General features: G+C 42.8%; 1 protein-coding gene across 1 annotated transcript in view; it reads right to left on the reverse strand.

The window, feature by feature from the left end:
* The window catches only part of LOC124595352 (sodium-dependent nutrient amino acid transporter 1-like), a 117,863-nt gene that overhangs the window by 74,436 nt on the left and 18,641 nt on the right, over positions 1-24,786 (reverse strand). The window contains exons 2-3 of the mRNA XM_047134067.1: positions 18,829-18,927; positions 7,096-7,381 (exon numbers count right to left, since the gene is read on the reverse strand). Coding sequence (XP_046990023.1) covers positions 7,096-7,381; positions 18,829-18,927 — 385 coding nt within the window. The remainder of the gene's footprint in view (positions 1-7,095; positions 7,382-18,828; positions 18,928-24,786) is intronic.

Consider the following 24,786-nt stretch of genomic DNA (forward strand, 5'->3'; position numbering starts at 1 on the left):
ATTTTTATCGCTAGTTTCACTTCTGTTACTATTCATTAATTTTAACTTTTATTGGTTTATTCCCATTCCATAATATGTCCTCATTAGACTGTTCTTTCTTCTTCACTTTCACTGAGGTGTGGCAACGTCTTCAGCGAATCTTATCAGTGATATACTTTCACCGCTAATTTTAATCCAACTTCAAAACATTCTACTTATTTACTTCTTTGAGTCTTCGACGTACACATTGAATAATAGAGGAAGAAGTCTGCATCCATATTTACGCCTTTTTTTAATCTGGATACTCTTCCATTCATATTTTTTCCTCACTGTCCTTGTGCATAAAATGCATTACCTGCCTTTCGCTATAAATTATACCGACAAGGTGCGTCTGAAAAGCTCGGAGAATCGTCACAGAAAATAAAGGAGACAAGAGTTACAAACAAAATACCTTTACCGGCCTTCAAAGTAATCATCATTAGCTACAGTTCATTTCTGACAACGGTTGTAAAGCTGTTGGAAAATTTCAACAAACACTTCTTTTTGGATATTCGCAACGACTATGAAGCATAAGCCTTTCAGAGCCTGTTTAAGGCGGGGAAACAGAAAGAAGACTGCTGATGTCAAATCTAGCGAACGAGTACACCCTTGCGTTGGGCGAGAAAGTTGAACATACGGATCGCCGTTTGTGGATGGGCGTTGTCGTCGGGGAAACACCACTGACTACTCCGGTACAGTTCTGACTGAACCCGCTGGATGAGTTGCAGCAGCCGCTTCAAAACTCCTTCGTAAACTTCCGCTGTGGCAGTTTGACCCTCAGTTATAAATTCATGATGGATCGGGTCCTTGCCGTAGAAAAAGGCGATCAACGTCGTCTTAATCTTTGATTTTGTGAGCCGACTATTTGCAAGAGGCGAGGAAGACGATGACTGTCACTTGAACTCCGGATTGTGTTGGTAGCACCAGGTCTCATCTCCCGTATGATAATTTCCAATAGATGAGGATTCAGGTCAGACATGTCGATGAAATATCCCGACGGTTCCATGCGAGTTTGCTTCTGCTTGTCTGTCAGCGTGTGCGGTACAAACAAGGCACAAATATTGCTCCTTTTTCAAATGTTCGTAAGCAATAGTGTTTACAATGTCATTACTTATGTTCAACTCTTCTGCTATCATTCTCATAAACAGCTGTCGATCACCCGCAAGCATTCAATTCAAGCGTTCGATGTTGTCTTGGATTGTGTTTATTGACAATCGACCCGAGCGCGGCCCATCCTTGACACCCTTCCTTTCCGTCTCTAAGGAGTTTAAACCAATTAACATCACACTTTTTACTCGCTGCTGTAACGCCATACACTTGCACTAACACTTCAAAAACCTTCTTCCCCGTTTCCCATAACTTGAAGCAAGACATCTTAACGCGTTGTTCTAGTTTACGCTCACTTTGTAATGGCAAGAATTCTCACAATGACTCCGCAAATCAACGGTGGTCACATCGTGCACCACTGCTTCACTTCGGTGAATAATTGCATGATAGGGAACGCTTTATGCCATGTCCCTCAATGTATGTGCGCCTGTGTCTCATCCAAACCGCCGCAGTTTTTGACGTATGGGACATTTTCCAACACTTCGCTTAGGTCGGCAAATCCTAAGAACGTGTCTTTATTTATCTTATATTTTGATCCCATTATCAAGCTTAACGTCGGAACCACTCCTCTGGTGATTTAACAAACCCTCAACTTTTTTCTCCATTCTTCCGTTCATTATTTTTGTCAGTAATTTGGAAGCATGAGACGTTAAGCCGATTGCGCAATAGTCCTATATGTGCCTCTGCTATTTTCGGGATTTTGTGCACTACATGTGTCCGGAAGATTGATGGAATGTCCCCAGTCATATAGAATCTAAAAACTAACTTGATAGTTATTTAGTTGCCGAAGCAAGTCTTTCAAACCTCTGTTAAACACTTACTGGATCCCCTATGTCATCCATATCGACTCCCATTTCTTTTTCTATCACATCAAAAAGTTCCCTACTCTTTTAGATGCATTCTATGTACTCTTTCCGTCTACCCGCTCTCTGATCTTCATTTAACAGTGGAATACCTCAATGCGCTTCTACTTTTAATTTTTCATCGAAGGTTGTTTTGACCTTTCTGTACACTCAATCATTCCTTCCAACGACGATTTATTCACAGTTTTCCTTCAGTCATTTCGCCTAGGTTCTTCGCATTTCGTCACTATTTTATTTCCAAGCTGTCCTCCTGTATTTTCCTGAACATTTTTATACTTCCTTCTCTCTTCAATCATCGGAAGTATTTCTTCTGTTACCCAGCGTTTCTTCTCCTTTCCTTTGTTAAATACTGGAATGTTTCTGGATCGGCGGCCGAATTTTGTCTAATCCAATACGGTGCCAGAACTGAATCCACCATAAAATGATTCATTCCTTTGTAACTTGCTCGAGCTAACAGTTCCTGTTGCAGATGTTAACGCTACAGATGATATTGTCAGACCAGAACATCAGAATGTTATTCTTCTAAAAAGAGACGAAACTGTATTTAGTGAATATGGATGAGTAACCATTATCTATGTTTTCATACGTTTTCTGCTGGGATGTTAGAGTACAGAAATAATTACAAGCACATCGTGCCATTTGCTTGACCGCTGTATTTCGAAGCACTTTTTTCCAATAGGGTGCACTGTCGACCCCCGTTATAATGACCGGGTTGTTAGTATCCAAAAGCATTCTGTTTGCAACACACATAGCCGTTAGACGAACTGATGAGACAACAAAAATCTAGTGTCTATGGATGTGCAAGGTGAAGTTGTCATCAAGCTTTTGGTCGTATTGAGGATGATGCGGCCTTGCTTCTTCTGGCGTTTGAACCGATCTACCCATCCGGTTATAGCATATCTACAGTTTAATTTTGATCCAGAACCACGTTGCAGCTTTGCATTTTTTCATTGTTAGAGGTGGAAGAACCGATGAGTGACAGAAAATATCGTAAGACTGACTCTATACCTTTGGTTCTGCAATGTGGCATTTATGCATTGAACTACGGATATGGGGAGCCAAAGCATCCACAGCAGTTCTGGGTGCGTGGCGCAGGATTCACAGAGCAAACGCAGGCAACCAGTTTGTCCCATAGACTATCAAAATAAAAATTCGTGCGCCGGCCGTTGTGGCTGAGCTGTTCTAGGCGCTTCAGTCTGGAACCGCGATGCTGCTACGGTCGCAGGTTCGAATTCTGCCTCGGGCATGGATGTGTGTGATGTCCTTAGGTTGGTTAGGTTTAAGTAGTTCTAAGTCTAGGGGACTGATGATCTCAGATGTTGAGTCCCATAGTGCTCAGAGCCATTTGAACCATTTTGGAAATTCGTGGGAAGGTCTTATGGGACCAAACTGCTGAGGTCATCGATCCCTAAGCTTACGCACTACTTAATCTAATTTAAACTAACTTATGCTATGGACGACTCAAACCCACGAGGGGGGGAGGGGGGGGGGGAGCTGCGTGGACCGTGACAAGGCACCTAAGACCGTGCGGCTACTTCGCGCGGCCATAGACGATTAATCTTGTGAAAATTCTGAATATTAGTGGACAAGTGTTTAGAGGTCTTAATTATATTCTTCAGGCCATTTCTAACAGTATAGTAAGCTACATCATCTTGCTTAAAGACCTCAAACCTCCTTAGGGAAGACCTTTGCAATGTACACGTGAACGTGATATTTAGGATGGAAATCAATGAAGAGTGATGTATTTATACCCACTGTCCTATAAAACGGAACGAAACGATTCTCGATGCCATACCGCCGTCTCCAGCGCCTTGTGCTCTTCCCTCAACGGTTGCATAGTGTCTTGCGATGGTTCTCGCTGTACGTACATGCTAGCTCCCTCCGAGCTAAGAAGAAAACCACATGAGTCACCAGCTGTGACTGACTGTTGCCTGCGAACAACAATCTAGTTTCGATACAGCAGAGAAAATTCAAATCCTTTCGTTGGTACATTGCCTTTAACACGTGTACTGATATCATACGTCGGTTTGGAGTCTCAATAGATAACACGGGCCGCGCGGTATTAGCCAAGCGGTCTTGGGCGCTGCAGTCATGGGCTGTGCGGCTGGTCCCGGCGGAGGTTCGAGTCCTCCCTCGGGCATGGGTGTGTGTGTTTGTCCTTAGGATAATTTAGGTTAAGTAGTGTGTAAGCTTAGGGACTGATGACCTTAGCAGTTAAGTCCCATAAGATTTCACACACATTTGAACATTTGATAACACGGCTTGCTGAACTATTACAGTAGTCAGTATTTTTGCTGTCGTTCTAACTTTATGTGGAAAGTAACGTGTTTCTCTGTAGCATGTCGCCTGGTTTTCGCGAAGGATCGTTGTCGTTCGTGTTGGACACCCCACTACAGTGTTTTGAGCTTCACAGTACCCGCTACGGGTATGAAGTTAATGGCGCCGTTAATCCGTCCTGATACACGTTCATCGTAGAGACACGTACACGGTTCATGAACTTTGTTTGGACCTGGAAGATGATGATAAACACTTATTGCCGCTCGGGTAAATCATCTCCTTCACGGAAGGTACCAGTGTGAGGAATGCATGACACGATTTATCAGACTTATACACCTGCGTCGCTATACTCTTTGAGACAAGTGTCGTAGACGTCACGCGACTTCTTCTAATGCGAATCACATACATCTTCAACGACAAATACTTAGTGAAGTTGTAAAGACGTATTGTACACTTCCTCTATAAAAAGCACTACCTCTCGATCTACAACGTTCACGTCAGGCATATGGTGTAATAGATCTGCAGTTTCCATCGTGTATTTGTGTCGTAATTAGTCAGAGGCGGAAAGTATATACGATGTAGAGCACATACGATGTAGCGCACGAATGGCAACACGCTACTTTATCTCGTGCATGGCAGCAAGCTGTTCATCGTAGGAATATGAAGTATTTCATTTAACTGGACTGTATTAATATGAATCGTTTTCAAAGTAATTAGGAATACCATTATTATTTTGCTTCTGTTGTGAGCCTCATTTGTTTTAAATTCATTTAAAAAGATGAAAATGCTTTGTTCCATAAATTAGCATTTGTGTACTGGATTACTAAGCTGGTCCCTGGCACGAATCCGCCCTCCAGATTAGTGTCGACGTCCGGTGTGCCGGCGAGTGTATGGATGGTTTTTAGGCTGTTTCCATCTGCCTCAGCGAATGCGGGCTGGTTCCCCCTATTCCGCCTCAGTTACAGTATGTCGGCGATTGCTGCGCAAACATAAACACTTTCTCCACGTACGCCTACATCATCATGACTCTCGTCTGGTGTGAGACGTTCCCGGGGGGAGGGAGGGGGTCCACTGGCGGCAGAAACCGTTTAATAACTCTGGGTTCGGTGTGGAGCGGCGGAGCGGTGGGTGTACTGCTGTAGCCAATACAACAATGCAAGGGACTACTTAAAAAGAAATTCAAACACACTCATACTACTAACATAAGAAATGCGACCGTCCAAGGCAAATTGATGAGAAAAGTAGCTCTGCAAGTTAGGGATACAGAGAAAAAGCCATTACAGAGCTTCTTCAGTTGCAAAGATATCAAATGAACGAAAAATGACAGCTCACTGAAGAACTGCCAGATTTGGAGAAAATATAGGCAATTGTGGTTCAATGAGCAATATAAACTCAAATAGCAGCAGCAAGCAGACAGATAACACGCCAGTTCAGAATAAGGTTAACTTCTGCAAATACCAGCGTAGGTACGCGTTCTGAAAAGTAAGGCTTCTGAATTTTTTATGTGAAAACTCTTAAGGCTTTTTAAATAAAGCAAACTTTATTAACATTCTACATCTTTATTCTTCATGTCTATATATTTATTTCTAAAAATAGCCACCCTGACGACGAACACATTTCTCCCAACGAGAGACCAGTTTGTTGATAAGGTTACTCTCGAATGTTTTACTTTTTTGACGGAGCCACAAACCCACCTCTGCTTGCAGCGCTTCATCACGATCAAAATATAGTTCTTGGGGGCCTTCTTTAAGTTTTGGTAACTGATGAAACTGGGATGGGACAAAGTCAGGACTGCACGGAAGATGATCGACGACGGTGAACACAAGGCGTCTGATTGTTGCACTCGAGTACGGTGTGACATTATCATTATGAAAGACGGGGTGGTACATGTGTGGACGAACTCTCCTAATTCGCAACTGGATTACAACACGCTGTTTCTCATGTAGCGACATAGTTAGGTTACACAACGCCATGCTAGTCGCGTGTGGTAGCCGTTCGGTCTCGGAGGCCTTGCCACGGTTCGCGCGGCTGCCCCCGTCGGAGGTTCGAGTCTTAGGTCGGGCATGGGTGTATGTGTGTTGTCTTTAGCATAAGTTAGTTTAAATTAGATAACGTAAAGTGTAAGCCTTGGGACCGATGACCTCAGCAGTTTGGTCCCATAGGAACTTACCACAAAATTTCCAAAACGCCATGCTACAGGCTACAGTTCTGCCCTCTGGCGGCAGAGAATTGCAGATCGCGTCATCGAAGCGGGAAAGTCGACCGAGTATTACGCAGACAGCAATCGATATTCAGAACAGAATAAAAAATACGGAGGTATAACTTTTCAACATGCTCTCGTGTATTTTCATGCTTAATGCTTCTCGTTGTTGCCCCCTTTCGTCTACGACATTCTTCACATACATTTCTGGGTTTTAGGAGTAGATAGAGAATCGAGCTCTTCATTATCAGTTGCTCCCTTCAGAACTAAGTTATAGACTTTCATTATTATCGCCCTGGCCTTGACTGGCACTATTTTGTAAAAGACTGAATTTGTTTTACGAACACTTCGATTTTTTATGGGAAAAATTCGCTATCTAATTACAGCGTAAACATCTCTAAATTTCTTAATCTCTTCATAGATCTGAAACTTGAGCAGTGTTTGGAGGCTTTTAGTTAGCTGTTTTTTTGTAGACAATAAACCAGATGGAGCCAACAGAAAATTCTTTAATTACAGGTAAAGTTAGTCCCTTCCCCTTTTCATTTAAAACATATACGGAACGAACTGTCTCCATGTTTCCGCAAGCCTGAAATCGCGCATTGGCTTTGGAACGCTGTCGCCGCTGCTTACCTGTGAGCGCTGGTGCCATGTTCCACACCTTGATAGGGCCGTAGCTAGAGAACTGTCCCATGGCCATCTCCATGTAGTAGAGCGGTTTGCCGATGACAAGCAGCACGATGATGTAGGGGATGAGGAAGGCGCCGCCGCCGTTCTTGTAGGCTGTGTACGGGAAGCGCCACACGTTTCCCAGGCCGACGGACATGGCGATGCACGACATCAGGAACTCTACGCCATTGGACCACTGAGCGCGCTCCGATTCGTCGCCCTCTGTGGTCTCAGGTCCGGTCACCGGAGGCTAGAATGATAGAACCATAAAATTTTGCTTTCTACCAAGTCTCCTAAGAGCATAAACAGTTGATGCACTGTAACTTACATGGGAGCGATAGGTTCTTCCCGCCTTGGACGCTAATCGGAGCGAGTCGGTGTCGAAGTCACTGTCTTTACTCCTATTAACTAACGTAAGTAGCTTAAGGCATATCAGCAGTTCCTAAACGACTCGTGGATCACTTAAAATGTGCGATAACGCTGCTCTTTGTCATCTATGTGGACGTCATTGACAAACAACCGAAAAAGAAATATCCTCTCAAGGGTAATTATGAATACACTACTGGCCATTAAAATTATTACACCACGAAGATGACGTGCTACAGACGCGAAATTTAACCGATAGGAAGAAGATGCTGTGATACGCAAATGATTAGCTTTTCAGAGCAAGGTTGGCGCCGGTGGCGACACCTCCAACGTGCTGACATGAGGAAAGTTTCCAACTGATTTCTCATACACGAACAGCAGTTGGCCGGCGTTGCCTGGTGAAACGTTGTTGTGATGACACGTGTAAGGAGGAGAAATGCGTACCAATCTCGTTTCCGACTTTGGGTCTATGGTCATCAGTCCCCTAGAAGTTAGAACTACTTAAACTTAACTAACCCAAGGACGTCACACAACACCCTGTCATCACGAGGCAGAGAAAATCCCTGACCCCGCCGGGATCGAACCCGGGAACCCGGGCGCGTGAAGCAGAGAACGCTACCACACGACCGATAAAGGTCGGATTGTAGCCTATCGCGATTGCGGTTTATCGTATCGCGACATTGCTGCTCGCGTTGGTCGAGATCCAAGGACTGTTAGCAGAATATGGAATCGGTGGATTCAGGAGGGTAATACGGAACGCCGGCCGGAGTGGCCGAGCGGTTAAAGGCGCTACAGTCTGGAACCGCACGACCGCTACGGTCGCAGGTTCGAATCCTGCCTCGGGCATGGATGTGTGTGATGTCCTTAGGTTAGTTAGGTTTAAGTAGTTCTAAGTTATAGGGGACTTATGACCACAGCAGTTGAGTCCCATAGTGCTCAGAGCCATTTGAACCATTTAATACGGAACGCCGTGCTGGATCCCGACGGCCTCGTATCACTAGCAGTCGAGATGACAGGCATCTTATCCGTATTGCTGTAACGGATCGTGCAGCCACGTCTCGAGCCCTGAGTCAACACATGGGGACGTTTGCAAGACAACAACCATCTGCACGAACAATTCGACGACGTTTGCAGCAGCATGGACTATCAAGTCGGAGACCATGGCTGCGGTTACCCTTGACACTGCATCACAGACAGGAGCGCCTGCGATGGTGTACTCAACGGCGAACCTGGGTGCGCGAACGGCAAGACGTCATTTTTTCGGATCAATCCAGGTTCTGTTTACAGCGTCATGATGGTCGCATCCGTGTTTGGCGACATCGCGGTGAACGCACATTGGAAGCGTGTATTCGTTATCGCCATACTGGCGTATCACCCGGCGTGATGGTATGGGGTGCCATTGGTTACACGTCTCGGTCACCTCTAGTTCGCATTGACGTCACTTTGAACAGTGGACGTTACATTTCAGATCTGTTAAGACCCCTGCTAAACCCTACATTTCAGCAGGATAATGCACGGCCGCATGTTGCAGGTGCTATAAGAGCTTTTCTAGATACAGAAAATGTTCGACTGCTGCCCTGGCCAGCACATTCTCCAGATCTCTCACCAACTGAAAACGTCTGGTCAATGGCTCGTCACAATAAGCCAGTCATTACTCTTGATGAACAGTGGTATCGTGTTGCATGGGCAGCTGTACCTGTACACGCCATCGAAGCTCTGTTTGACTGAATGCCCAGGCGTACCAAGGCCGTTATTATGGCCAGAGGTGGTTGTTCTTCCTCTGGATCTATGCACCTAAATTGCGTGAAAATGTAATCACATGTCAGTTCTAGTATAATATATTTCTCCAATGAATACCCGTTTATCATCTGCATTTCTTCGTGGTGTAGCAATTTTAATGGCCAGTAGTGTGCCATAACTAACCACATTTTTACATGATAAAATTACTCACGGATACGTCTTTCGAAAGTACGCTTGATCAAAAGACCGATAACCTATTTCATATCGTGATGGAGAAAAATTATTTTTGCTAAGTATTCTTACGAGCGCGCTATGCTTTCTACTAACCTTAATCCTGTTGCTATAACAGTTGCATTTCGTTTGTCATATGACATTAACTTTCGTATTAATTTACTTAATGAATCCCGATGTACTTAACTACGCAACGAAGTAGCTAACGCCATATATACGCAGGGTGTTCAAAAAGACTGTCGAATACTTTCAGAGGAAGTAGTACTCATCGAAACAAGAAAAATAAATCTATTAAACATGGGTTCAGAAATGCATACTTTCTGCGATAAACACGTGTTTACAGGAGGTGTTCAGTGTAGCGTCCATTCATGACAATGCATGTCTCTGCCCTCCAGTCTAAGGAATGACACACCCTTTGAAGTATACCTAGTTGTTGTTGTACCTGCTGGCACGCATTGAAGATGCGACCCTGTAGTGTCCGCACAGAGTTGACTGGCGTGGCGTAGACCAATTCTTTCAAGTGTCGTCATAACCAAAAGTCTAGGGATTGAGGTCTGGGGGACGAGCGGCCCCACCACCCGCCACCCCGACCAATCCAACGGTCCTGGAATGTCTGTGTCAGATGTTCGCGCACATTTTGACGAAAATGTGCTGCAGTCCCATCATGCACGAACCACATTCGATGCTGCAATGGCACAGCCTCCAGCAAGATAGGCAATACAGTAATGAGGAAGTCCAGATACAGCGCTCCAGTTAACCTTTGCGGTAGCACATATGTCCCTATTAATCTATGGCCAATACGCTTGCCCGTACCTTGACTGATAATCGGTGTTGATGGCCTCTTTCCTCAATTGCCTGGGGATTTACATCTGCCCATACATGCTGATAATCGAAATTCACAACACCACTTCTTGTGAACCGTGGCTATCGGTAAATAAAATCTTGGATGTTAACAGTGGATCTGCGGCACTCTTCTGCAACAGCCCTTGACAGAACCACGGTCTGCCACCGTGATCCGGTGGCCTTAGGGCCTGAACCTGCTGTAAATGATATGGGTACAACAATTGTTCGTGAAGTACTCCCCAGATAAGAGAGTGAGACACGCCATCTGGTGTTGCTAATCGTCGCGCACTGGTCCCAGGGGTTTCTCCCACCGAACGTAGCACACGGTCCTCCATGTCAGGTGTGCGGACTGTGGGCCCTTCCACTGTTAGTCTTTCGAAGTGCAAGGGTACCTGTGTCCCTCAGGCGCTGGAAAAGTCTGCCGAACAGCTTATCTGAGGGTACTCTGCGCGGTGGATATTTTTCAGAGTAGAGGGCATGGGTTCGCAGGCTACGTCCATTTGCTAAACCATAGCCGAGTGCCACATCCACCATTTCACTTCTCGAGTAATAGACTACCATTACTAACAAGTGGTAGAAGAGAGAAAATGTAAATGTACTGCACCATTTGTAGCAGAGAGCAGCAACAGTAAACACATAAAGTGAATCAGTGTTTTGATGAAAGGTAAAACACCGTGATACGTACCCAGGGTTGGTACCTTACAGTAACGCACACAAACACAACGAAAACTAAGGTAGCCTACAACACGACTCTAACCACACTGCTGACTGCAGACCACCTAATGTTAGGTAGAGCGCTGTGAATAAGACATCATAATATCCTACCGACAAAAATGGTTCAAATGGCTCTGAGCACTATGGGACTCAACATCTGAGGTCATCAGTCCCCTAGAACTTAGAACTAGTTAAACCTAACTAACGTAAGGACATCACACACATCCATGCCCGAGCCAGGATTCGAACCTACGACCGTAGCGTATCCTGCCGACACATCTGACGGAGTGCCAAAGCAACGACTGTGTTAATATCCGCAACCAAGCGTCGCGCAGCCCTTCCTATAAACAAGTGTTTGTTTATTGGACTTATTTTTCTTGTTCCGATGAGTACTGTCACCTCTCAAAATATTTGACACATTTTTTTAAACCCTTTATATAAGGGTTGTCTCTCCTAAGAGTCGTCAGGCGCATTTTCGTCAGTGTTTCGTAAGATATTTCCAATTTCATTTTCGCAATGTTTAGCTGGAGTCAGCCCAAACAAGTGTTGTTCATCAAGTCTGTCATGCGACGTCCAGTGACGACAGGAAGTGCTGGTATGTTTCCAGCTGTGAGTAAAATGATTTTTAAAGTGGAATTTTACGTGTGCATTCGATCGATCGGTCCCAAATCAGTCTGGTGCAATATTCGTTTTCCCGATACGTATCAAAAATTGAACCCAGATTCACGTCTGCATCTACATCCATATTCCACAAGCCATCCGACGGTGTGTGACGGAGGGTACCTTGGGTACCCCTATCGGTTCTCCTTTCTATTCCAGTCTCGTATTGTTCGTGAAAATAAATATTGTCGGTACGCCTCTTTGTGGGCTCTAATCTCTCTGATTTTATCCTCATGGTCTCTTCGCGAGATATACGTAGGAGGCAACAATATACTACTTGACTCCTCTGTGAAGGTATGTTCTCGAAACTTCGACAAAAGCCTATACCGAACTACTGAGCGTCTCACTTGCAGAGTCTTGCGCTGGAGTTTATTTATCATCTCCGTAACGCTTTCGCGATTACTAAATGAACCTGTAACGAAGCGCGCTGCTCTACGCTGGATCTTCTCTATCTCTTCTATCAATCCTATCTGGTACGGATCCCACACTGGTGAGCAGTATTCAAGTAGTGGGTGAACAAGTGTACTGTAGCTTACTTCCTTTGTTTTGGGACTGCATTTCCTTAGTATTCTTCCAATGAATCTCAGTCTGGCATCTGCTTTACCGACGATTAATTTTATATGGCCATTCCATTTTAAATCACCCCTAATGCCTACTCCCAGATAATTTATGGAATTAACTGCTTCCAGTTGCTGACCTGCTATATCGTAGCTAAATGATAAAGCATCTTTCTTTCTATGTATTCGCAGCATCAACCATGAAAACACAAAAAAGGTGTACTCAGTTGTAAAAGAAGCAAAACAGGAATAGTGAACGATCCAAGCTTAAGAGTTGCAACATCGAGCGCATTTCAAGAGCAACGGCCTCGTGGTTGTGTTCGAGGTGTGGGATTGCCCCATTTCTTTTCTTGCCGGATTATGAGCTGTTCGTCCGGTCATTGAGCTGTCTGTTCACTGTACTCAGATTTGTGTCTCTGTCATGGTGTAAAATCCGTTTGCAACAGCGAGGTGTAAGGAAGGGATCTCTAGACGTAAGTACCTCCTATTTGTTCTACACAATTACCACATGCTATGAGTCTTGGGTTCCGTTTCGGAAGTTTTGACTCTTGAATTTCTTTGTTTTAATATTGTTCACAACCGTTTATATGTTGTTTCCATTTCTGTGGAAGGTCCATGCGGCATCTCGTCTGCTCTCACTGTTCATCACATTTACTTGGGACGGTAATCTATTCTTACATCCTATAACCAATGTACAGCATGACAGTTGTCAAGACTACAGATGAAGAACAGACAGGTCAGTGACCGGACGGAAAGTTCATAATTTCCTGAAAAAAAAAAAAAAAATTGATCACGTGGGAGATTTGAACACGGAGCTTCCGGTTTACCGTCCAACACCGCAACCACACAACCACGACGCGTGGTTCTTCCAATTCGTGGGAGCTTGCCCAACTCGACCTTGGACCGTTCACTGTTTCTATTTAGCCCCTTTTTCCACAGTTCAGTATGCCTTGTTCCTGTTTTCATGTTTGATCGGCGTTCAGTTTTTGACGGGATATCCACTGGACTATCTTGCACCTAGATTTGAGAAGTGGTGCCAAGGAGTCTCCCTTGTGGGCAGCACAGATGTGTGGCGGTGCAGTCAGCGAGGGTCAGGGCGGTGCTGCCTCAGCTGGAGTACTCGTTGTTCCTCGTGTCTTACTGTCCCTGTTAACATATATCGGTAAAACGAATATCCCACTAGACTAATTTAAGACCGCTCTGTCGACCGGGCACGTAAAATTCCAGTTGAAAAATAATTTTCTTTGTAATGGCAAACAAACTGACGCTTTCCATCAACGCTCGACGTCACGTGAAAGACGTGATGATCAGCATTTGTTTGGACTGACTTCAACTACACAATGCAAAAACAAAATTGTAGAGATCTGCCGAAACACCAGGGAAAATGCGCCTGACGACTGTTGGAGAGACATGATGTATTCTGGAGGGGCATGGTTCAAATTGTGAGGTTTATCATAATTTTTATAAATTAATTGTGGACGGTTGCTTCAACAAATTCAGCGAGCTATTTCTCCACCCCTAATGACGCCAATAACGATGAAATAATAGACTTTATCTTTTCTCTGTCGTACCAAATGAGTATTATGTTTCTTTCCATAAAAATGCATATCCTTCGAACAAGTAACAGTAAAAGGTGCTAGATGACTACATTAACGAAAATATACAACGACTAAAACTTTTCTTCTGCGAGCTACACAGACCATAAAAGCCTTGGAACAGATATAATCAACGCACATCTTGATTAGCACTCAAGATTCTAGTATTACTGTCGCAGTAATTTAGAAAAGATGTAAATGATCCGCCATTGATTCAAGAACGAGCAGAAGATATTACTACAAACTGAAAACTTGGTACTTTCTCATTGTTAACTGTCACGTGTTCACATCAGTGACAACATATCACAGCACAGAAGTTGCCTGTAGTACCGTACTTCATTTTCTACATTGCTGCATCGACAATCATCGGCAAAAGTGGCGGCGGTTGTTGATTACACGATCTTTACAGCCACCCTATCGCGGCCCCGAGTGCTGCTGTTCTTGTAGGGACATCCGAGAGTCAGTTTCCAACAAGGTAACGGCCGCTATAGCTCACATTTCTCGCAGGCATTCGCGCACTTACGTGACGTTGCCGTCAGCTAGCTGAACACATCTGAGGGGTCGCATAAAATGCTAGAATATTCAGTTTGATTGTATAGACAATCTGCCACATTATCCGCAACAGGAAGTATATAAAAAAATTAGCGACTATGTTGTTGAATAAGAAGCACTCTTTCAACACACAAAGCTGTCAGACATGCCACAGATAAGTTTAAAATTATTATCTATTTCTGAAATATTTGTTATTGGTTTCCAGACTTTTATGTTACATTGACAAAAACATCAGATTAAGCTATTTAATATTTCAGTAATTATCTTCGCTGTAGAATTCTCCCATGTGTACAGATCTTTCCTCAACCGCATACGATTACTTTCTATTAATAAATTTTGGACAAATCTTTGCAATAAAATAAATGGCTCATGTGTGAGACAACACTTCAACATAGAAAAAATTACTTACATGTACCTGGTGCGTCTACAATGATTCGACAGATGCGTTTTCTCCGGGGTTTCGGCAGGTATTTGAAATTTAGTTTATGCATTCTTTAGCTAGAGTCAGCGCAAAAAATTACCGTCGGTTTGTTTCTCATCACAAATAAAATTGTTTTTAAAACGGAATTTTACGAGCCCATTCGATATAGTGCTCCCAAATTAGTATAGATGGATAATCGTTTTATCGAAACTTATTAACAGGGATAGTAAAACGCGGAGAATAAACAGCACTCCAATGGCTTCGCGATAGCAGTTAGCGCGGGTCAGTGCAGTGCTGTCGCTGCTTGTCCCAGTTAATACGCATCGACAAAACAAGTATCGCACTAGACTAATATGGGACCTCTCTGTTGAATGGACACTTAAAATTCCTCTTTAAAAATAACACTAGGAGTCGCATGAAAAACGTGATGAGCTCTGTTTGTTTGGGCTGACTCCAGCTATACAATGCGAAAACGAAATAGCAAATATCGCTCAAACACCACAGAAAATGCTCCTGATGACCCAGTATGTGGTGTCTGCTCTTCCGGACTTATCTGAAATAACGGACACCTCACGTGATTCGAAGCCGCTTTCGGACACTGAAATGACTCAGTGACAACAGGTGAAAATTTGTGCTCGAACCTAAGGCTCCTGCTTAATTTGAACGATCGCTTAAACGAATCGGCTACCCAAGCACACTTCCCATCCGTCTCAAATTCCCAGCATGTTACACACCACTGGCGTAGCGTCACCTACCCATGAAGCCCTCATTCGCCATTTCGGATTCTCGCAAGAGATCGGGCGTCGCACCTTACTGATACTTACACATATGTGATGTCTGTTCTTTCGGACAGCGGTTCACGGGTAGGTGACGCTACGCTAGCAGTGTGCAACAGGCTGGGGATTTGGGGTCGGCTCGGAAGCGTGCTCGGATGGCCGATGTGGTTAGTCAGAGCGCTCGCGTTAAACGGGAGATCCGAATTAGGGTCACGGTCCGGTCCGGCACAAATTTTTATCTGTTGCTACTGATTCATTTCGAAGCCTAAAAGCGGCTAATATCATTGAAAAATGCTATTTGTCACGCTGAATTCAAAATTTGTTAACGGCTGATTTGAGATCCTGCAGAATTTTTATGTTTCCGGTTTTTATTTTGATGTGAAACTAAATTACCTGAAAAACGCTTGTAGCAATTTTCTTAAAGTATGTCAAAAACGAAAAGTGACATCCAACACTGTTTAACTGAGCAGCAATGTCTGTGAAAGAGAGGAGAAAGAAGAAAATACGATAATAGAAACATCGATGATTTATATTTTATTTCATCGAAACGAAATACGTGTCTTTAAAAGCAAAATTGTGGCAAATGCGGGAACTGACGATAATAGCAGCAAAGCACATTAAATTCAAAATAATGATACACTGTACACCTGCATGCACTACGTTACTATTTTATGGAGATGCAGCCATACTTTTGCTTTCCCAAAGTATGGGCTTGAATGTATACAAAGATAAAAACGGTGAATATTTCCGATAGACCTTGGCGATGATCGAAGTGGGCCCGCTTTAAGAATTTCAAAGTTTCTTTCGTTTCACTAAAATTAACGATGTCGAATAGGTATGAGAACTGACAAATATTTTAGAAATGGATATGCCTTTGATGTAACAGTAACCTTTATTCCATATAGTTTTGCAACAAATATACTGCTGCGAGAATTTTAAATTTTCAATGTGCTCATTGCTGGTGTTTGCACCATACGAACGAATGTAAGGTAATTTTACACTATAATTATTGAAATAATGTCGTCGGTATTGAATTTGGAGTAATGCTACGTAACAAATGACAGGAGCTCCAAATTACGGCAGAGAGTTTTTCCAGAAGAGAGACATAGAGAAAACAAACATATATGGACTTCCAAAACTTCGCGCTATGAACTTAAGACTCAACGAGACTTTCGGCTCCAAGCACCAATAAGCTAACAGACTAAATGTAGTCTTTGTTTCAGAAGAGTTTATATTTCTTGACAGTCTTATGCAGATAATGCGAGTTAACTACATACACAGCCTTATCAAATAAAAATGACGATTATTCCAAAAATTTAATCCCAAATTAATTTGTAATAACGTATTAAGTACTTATGTTTACTGATGTTGAACGAATTCAGGTTCATAAGGCTTTTTTTTTAAAATCAGGATGTTCAAGGTGTTGTCACATCATACCGCAGTTTCGTATTGCGTACAAACATATATCAGAGAGATACGATTACAAACACAGCGGTCTGCGTAAACTATTGATCTCTTGCACAGCACTTTGAGAAAGGCTGATTCAGAAAATTTAGGTTTAGGTGTTCATTCCAGACAAGATAGTCTCAAAAACTACTGTGTATTATGTGGAGGGTTAAATATTTTTCGAACAATGATCGTCTATTTGAAACAGACCTCCTTGCGAATCATATACTAACCTACACACGTTTCCATTATGGTTTCAATAAAATATTTTTTTTACTTATTCCTTAATAATGGTTGGCTCATTACAGACAATTTACTGTAAGTGCTCGATTGCTGAGAAATGCGCGTATGAGTGAATTTGGCACTTGCAGCAGAAATCCAGAAATGTCACTACCAAATAGCCACCCAAATATCCGACGTAATACATTATATCTAAAAATATGATTTGGGAAGTGTGGCTCAGACTTTGGTAAATTTTACATCACGATTTCAAACTTTTTCAGGTTGGTGTGCAGCGAAATCTTGAAGTTGTTGTGGGCCAACAGCCTTTCCCCAATCTACATGAAATTCATTCGCATTTGTGAATATCGACACCCATCAGTTGTATAATGGAACGACGACAGTGAGTATTTGTGCCGGATTGGGACGCGATCCCGGATATCCACTTATCGCGAGCGGTCGCCTTACCATTAGGATATGCGAGTACGACTCACGGCCGCACCCAAACTTCCATATGTCGTCAATCATGTGTCAAGAACCTGCACTCGTACGTTCATTATGTGTATTTCCGTACAGGGGAGACATTTTAATTGAATGTCGCTTGCCCGGTGTTGGCGAGTAAATATGTTACTGCTGTGCCTGTGTTGCTCAGACATGGTAGCCTAACCGTAAGGCGACAGATCGATATAAGCGGAAAATACGTTTTTGAGTCACGGTCCGGCACAAATTTCCGCTGTCGTCATTGTACTACACAATTGCTGTTGTTCATATTCGCAAATGCGAATACACTTCATGTATTTCATAACGGCTGTAGTCGCCGCTATGCCTGTTCTTGCTTACGTATCCGAAGGAACGTTGCATTGTAATTCTGAACACAGGTACTGCAATATCGTCAAGTCTCGTCCAAAAAAAGCATGGTATTTGAGTTAAATGCAGTCTCAATGTTGGCGGGTGGGTATGTAACAACACATCTCCTGCAATAAGCAGTTAAAGTGCTGTGAACCTTTTGTCAACGTCCCTCGCTACATAAGAAAATGTATGCGTACTGTTCACATGCTAACGTAACGTCTGTAACATCGGTTTTCACTCGACGAGACCTTGGCACATACCGGCTTAAAAAGTTAACAAAGGAAAACATTTTACCTACGTAAACCTGAAATTAGATCGGTGAAGTAAAAAATAATGAACTAGTTTGAAGACTGACAATATTTTTTAATTAGCTTGTCTTACAGTTCATTTTATCATAGAATTTCGCATATCTTGAATTTTCTGTTGGCTAACGGACCTTCGATCAAAGCTTTTATTCAACCTAAGGAAATGCTAAACCTCGCTAGCTAAAGAAAGCTCATATTTGTGATATTTTTGCAACTCTGTGTTTAACTCTATGTTGAACTCTAACTCTTATGTTTATGCTGATAGACGCGATTTTTAACCAGTGATATAGTATATGTACATATATTTATTTTATTGAAGCAAGCTACAATAAATGGAATTAACCAGTCTACCAGAATAATCAGATGGATAATTCTTCGGTACGAGAACTATGCAGCTAATATTAGCAGCCTACAGATACATACCTCCCCTACCTTGGCTGAATTGTCAGAGGCAACTGACAATTTGCGTCCATTGGTTTCCGCATTGTCGCTGACGTATGCTGGGTTGACGTTGCCCAGTTCCTGAAACGTAACAGACAAAATGCTGTTATCAAAACGCTGGATGTATCATCTACATTAAAAACAATGTTCTCACTTATTTACTTCCCAATTCTAAGCGAAAAAGTTTAACATAAAGAAAAAGAAGAACTTTAAGTGTCTCTTTTAGTGATATTCAAGCAATAATAACACTGCATTGTGTTTAGTTACCTAAATACGAAAATGCGGATTACATAACAGTAATTGGGAAGTCCTTTTTAAATAATTTATATCTCTTCTTAAGGGCATGATAGGTTTTTTATATAACTAAGAGAGTAGGTGGTCTAGAACATCCACGAACGCGAGGACGGATTTCTGACGGCCTGTGGCTGGAAAACATCAAGTTCATAAAAAGTTCCAGGTCAGCCTTCTATCCATGCCCCTGCAAATACTTGATCCATTCAGAAAGACAATGTTCCGAATATAAAGTAAATTTCTTATTCCATTCTTTGGCAAACCTCTGAGGAAATAACTGAACTGTATTACTTAATCAAATATTTATGTAGGACGAATGACAATGATTTGAATTTTGAAGGAATGTGCACATGAATTTTACCACGCTATGTGTAAATGATGCTAACATCAAATGGTTCAAATGGCTCTGAGCACTATGGGACTTAACATCTGAGGTCATCAGTCCCCTAGACCTTAGAACTATTTAAACCTAACTAACCTAAGGACGTCACACACATCCATGCCCGAGGCAGGATTCGAACCTGTGACCGTATCAGTCGCGTGGTTCCGGACTGAAGTGCCTAGAACCGCTCGGCCACAGCGGCCTGCCGCTAGCATCATTTACTATATCACGTTGTCACACTAGAGCCACATTTGGGAGAACGAGGGTTCAAGTCCGTGCCCAGTAGTCCAGACTTAGGTCTTCTGTCGTTTCCTCAAATTGCTTCAGGCAAATATTGAGGTGACTCATGTGAAACAGGCTCAGCCGATTTTGTTCCCTGTCGCTCTCCATTCCGAGCATGAGCTCAGTATCTAACACCTCGTCGTCCTCGGGACGTTTGACTTCAATCCTCCTGCAAACATTCCTTGTCACTGCAGTGTTTCTGTTTTTATGTTGCAAGCTTATTTGATGCTCTGGATGTTCTCCGGTTAGTTAATTTACACTAGAGGAAAATATACAGTACCACTTTCACCAAGTGTTTAAGAATAAAGGCGAATACATTATATGCTGTGTGGTGTAGCTAAACGGAAGTACGAGTACAAAAAGGTGAAACAACCCAGCTTTATATCAGTTAACAGAAAAAGAAAGACTAGCCTTTTAGAGCGATCTTTCTTAGAATGGCGGAAGGCAACATGACTCTATACTGCCTTATTGTAGACTTACCCGACTGCTAACGCTTCCTCCCGTGGCACTGGATGTAAAGACGCGTTTACTATCTAAATGATAAACAAAAACTGTTGAGTATTTCTCCTCGCGAGAAAACGTCATCTGATGTTGCAGGAACTGTAGAATATAGTCAAGAGGTATAACTTCTGATCGCCTTAACAGCCCCTCTAGCAATCCGTCGTTTTGGGTATAGAGCGTCTAGCGTCGAGGTAGTACCACACATTTGCATCAAAATGAAATGGAGTTCCGTCAGTTTGCAGCCATATTAAGCTACGAGTCTGTAGTAGAAAAATTTATCAGAAAAACTAAGTAGACCAACCCATTTAGGCTGGTTAACCTTATGATCCTTTCATAAACCGTCCTCGCCTGTACGTTCACAATGAACCTATGATGGCTACTTCTAATCATTTGTGCTGCTGATTTTCGTCTGCCCAAATGTGTCTGTCTTGCAAGTTCCCGAAGTCACCTCAAGTAAACGCCCAATTATTGGCAAATCACTGCCCAGACGAAAACAGTGGTAGGTGAATGTGTCTCTCAAGTTTGTGTAAAAATGTAGCCATAGCAGCTAATCCCCCACATATCGCTTGGCACTGATGCAGGTGGTGTGTATGTTATTTCATATTCACAGATAACTCTCTATATGTTAGCATGAGATGCGCCCTGAGCTTGTGCCACTATGCGGGTGTTAGTGACTGTACCTCTTCAAAATCTTCCAAAACATTTTCTTCACCGGCAACTGATGGAACAGATCGTGTACGCTCGTCATCCGCTTCTGACAACTGATCTTCTTGCGGATTATCTACGGATGGCTCCGCTTCTCCTCCCGCGGTCGTCAACGTCCTCAGTCTTGAATTTCCTCAACGTTCATATTCCTTGCTTTCATCGCCTCCTCCACTCATCTTGCCAATTGTGTCGCGGGTGACCTCTTTTCTTCTGCTGGTATGTTATCCATCTATTCCGTATGCTGTCTTCATTCATCCAATTCACATGGTCAGACCACATCAGCTGTTTTTATTGGATGTCGCCACAGACGTCCCTATCCATTTTCACTCTCTTCCCGATTTTTTTTTGTGACTTCCCGGGCTTCTGCTCCATGCAAAAATAAACTCTGCACTATAGTTTTATACATTCTCTTCTTCGTCGTTCTTCTTACCTATTGGGTCATTGCCCTTGTTATAGCTCGATCCTTATTAATCCTACTAGTGATTTCATCATTATTTGTGCCCTGTTTATTAAATAAAACCGCAAGGTATTTTGCCTTTTCCACAGCTGCAATTACTTCTCCATCTATCTCCAAATTATTTACTTTTACCGTTCAACTGGCCAATCCCCGCACTTCATGTTCGTCTTCAGGCCAGCTATATTGTATTCCTCTTTGAGCTTTGTTACCATAAAGTTCTTATCATCTTCCACTAATACAGTTCGGTTATCTGCAATATAGAGGCTAAATATCTTGCTGTCCTCTACTGTCTGCCCTAACTTGGCATTTTCTAAGCCAAGTCTGCAGGACTGCTCTTGGATACAGCGTAACCCAAATCCTTGACAGAGACCGTTCACTTCAAACATTCTCCTATCCAACTGTTCCAAATCCTTACTCTCTCTACATTATTTCATGTAGAAAGTCTCTTAGGGTTTGCTGCCGGATCCTAAAATCAACTTGACTCGATATTTCGGCGATCCAACTATTCGCCATCTTCAGGAAATGCTGCTTCTGCTAATGAGTCCCGCTGAGAACTGACGCAAGATTGCAATTCGACGTCCTATATAGGCCACCGTTCAGTACACGGCGCATGCGCCGCCCATCACGGTTTTTGGCTTCCAAAACAGGGAGGTGGCGCCGCCCTTAGTGAAACACTGCTGGCAACGATATATCGCAATCAAGGCCGCACCGAAGAACGTTCAGTTTTGATGCGAGATAATACAGGATTCCATGTTTCGCTAAGAGGAAACACATTGTCTCTGTTGATTAAATTATCAGCCAACCTAACTTCAATCGCCTCTTTATAGACACTATTCCAAAAACCGGAAACGTTGGCAATCACAACAGTTTCCTCAAATTTCATTTTGTGTCCCTCATTTAGGCAGTTTTGTGCTACGACCGATTTTTCCGGCTGTTGTAGCCTCGTGTGACGGCGATGTTCCACACACCTGTCATTCACTGTGCGAATAGAACGGCCAACGTAAGCTTTCCCACATTGACACGGGATTTTGTACACCCCGGGTTTCCTAAGTCCCAAATCATCCTTCACAGAGCCGAGCAGAGCCCTAATCTTAGAAGGTGGACGGAACACACTCTTAATGTTAAAATTCCTTAAAATTTGTACAATCTTAAACGATAAGCCTCCAGTATAAGGAAGAAAGGCCACAGATCTATGTTCCTCTTCGTACACATCCGGAGATGATCCAAATTCCATAGCCCGACGAATCTGTTTCTCGGTGTATCCATTTTCCTTAAAAACAGTCATCAAATGCTCAAGTTCTTGGGTTAAGCTGTCTGCGTCGGAAATGGCATATGCTCTCCGTACCAAAGTCCTAAGGACCTTGGTGTGGTGGATGACAACTCTTAGGGTGCAGATACCAATCTGTGTGTGTCGGCTTTCGGTGAACACTGTGTCCCAAAGTTCCATCTGGTTTTTTATAAACGATTACATCTAAAAATGGAAGCATTCCATCATTTTCAACCTCCGTAGTAAATTTGATACGGGGATGAAGACAGTTGAAGTGGTCCAAAAATCTGTTAAGAGCATCACGTCCATGCGGGACACAAATGAGGGACATAAAATGAAATTTGAAGAAACTGTTGTGATTGCCAACATTTCCGGTTTTTGGAATAGCGTCTACAAAGAGGCGATTGAAGTTAGGTTGGCTGATAATTTAATCAACAGAGACAATGTGTTTCCTCTTAGCGAAACATGGAATCCTGTATTATCTCGCATCAAAACTGAACGTTCTTCGGTGCGGCCTTGATTGCGATGTATCGTTGCCAGCAGTGTTTCACTAAGGGCGGCGCCACCTCCCTGTTTTGGAAGCCAGAAACCGTGATGGGCGGATTGCAATCTTGCGTCAGTTCTCAGCGGGACTCATTAGCAGAAGCAGCATTTCCTGAAGATGGCGAACAGTTGGATCGCCGAAATATCCAGTCAAGTTGATTTTAGGATCCGGCAGCAAACCCGAAGAGACTTTCAAGACTTATTACGACGGGAAAGCCTACGTAATCACATTATTTCATGTAATTTCATAATAGCTTTTAGCAATCTTTCATCCAATTCTATCTCCTTCAACTTTTCTCACAGTTTGTTTATGGGTACGTTATCATTTGCTTTCTCTAGGTCAATCAATGGAAAGTGCGTCTCCAGTCCAACCTATATAGGTTTTTCACACATTAATTTCACTATGAAGATGTCCATTACCGGCCTTCCTTCCCAGAATCTTGCTTGCTCTTCTTGCTGATTGTGACTTGTTTCTTTGTCTATCAAATCATAAGTATCTTCGAGAACAGTCTTCCAACAAAAGGAATCAGTGCCAATCCCCCATAATTATTTGGGTCCTTACGTGACACCTTCTTATGTTATGTTATGTAGCATGCTTTCCATTCCGATGGAACGTCTTCTCCATTTCACACTCTTTTAAACAGTTTGCTTGGCATCTCCAACCATTTCTGTGGTCAAACTCGCCAGGTCTGGATATATTGTTCCAGATCATGATGCCTTTTTCATCTAACAGCTCCTCAAAACCTGTTGAAGAACTTTTGTATCCAAAGGCCGTAATTCCTTCCGTTGCATCGTTATCTCACATCTATATGAAGATTCAGACCCATTTTCCTCAAATAAATTCTTAAAATACTTTGACCATTGACCATGACTGATATTATTATGATGTGACTTGTCAGTAATTGACACTCCCCTCGATTTGATTGTCCTCCATGGTTCTTCACTACCAGCTCCACCGATCATCCTCTCTACATATTCACGTCTTTCACCTCGCGCCTTGTTTTTCCTTTTCAACAATTCTATTTTCAAGTCCCTACTTAGTGTCCTGTATCTATTTCTTATTTGATTGTCATTCTTCACGAATGTCAAATGAGCTTCTTTTTTTCGTTTCAACCACCTCTGCTTTTCCTACAGCCCACCAAACAAGTTTCTTCTTCTTATATTCTCGAAGGGCTTCTACTGCTCTTTTTATGCTAATATTGTTCTTCTACTGTTCTCTCTGGACTCTCCATTTTTTTGCCACTGTATGTTGTTATAAGTAATTAGTACTATCTTCTCTTGAACTTTGCTAGTTATACCATATAATCTCAGGCTGGGCATCGTGTTGCCTCCTCTTCTATTCATTACTATCCTTGAAAGTGTAGAAGATACAGATTGTCCGTCTTTGGAATAAAATACACCACTGATTCTTCATATCAGGGATCTGACAGTTTGTTGGTAGATTTGTGGAGGTATATAGCATTAGATGTCTACGAAAAGGTCATTTAATTCGCGTAAATAACGGGCAGCTGA

Source organism: Schistocerca americana, chromosome 2 (assembly GCF_021461395.2).
Source record: "Schistocerca americana isolate TAMUIC-IGC-003095 chromosome 2, iqSchAmer2.1, whole genome shotgun sequence".
NCBI classification, from domain to species: Eukaryota; Metazoa; Arthropoda; class Insecta; order Orthoptera; family Acrididae; genus Schistocerca; species Schistocerca americana.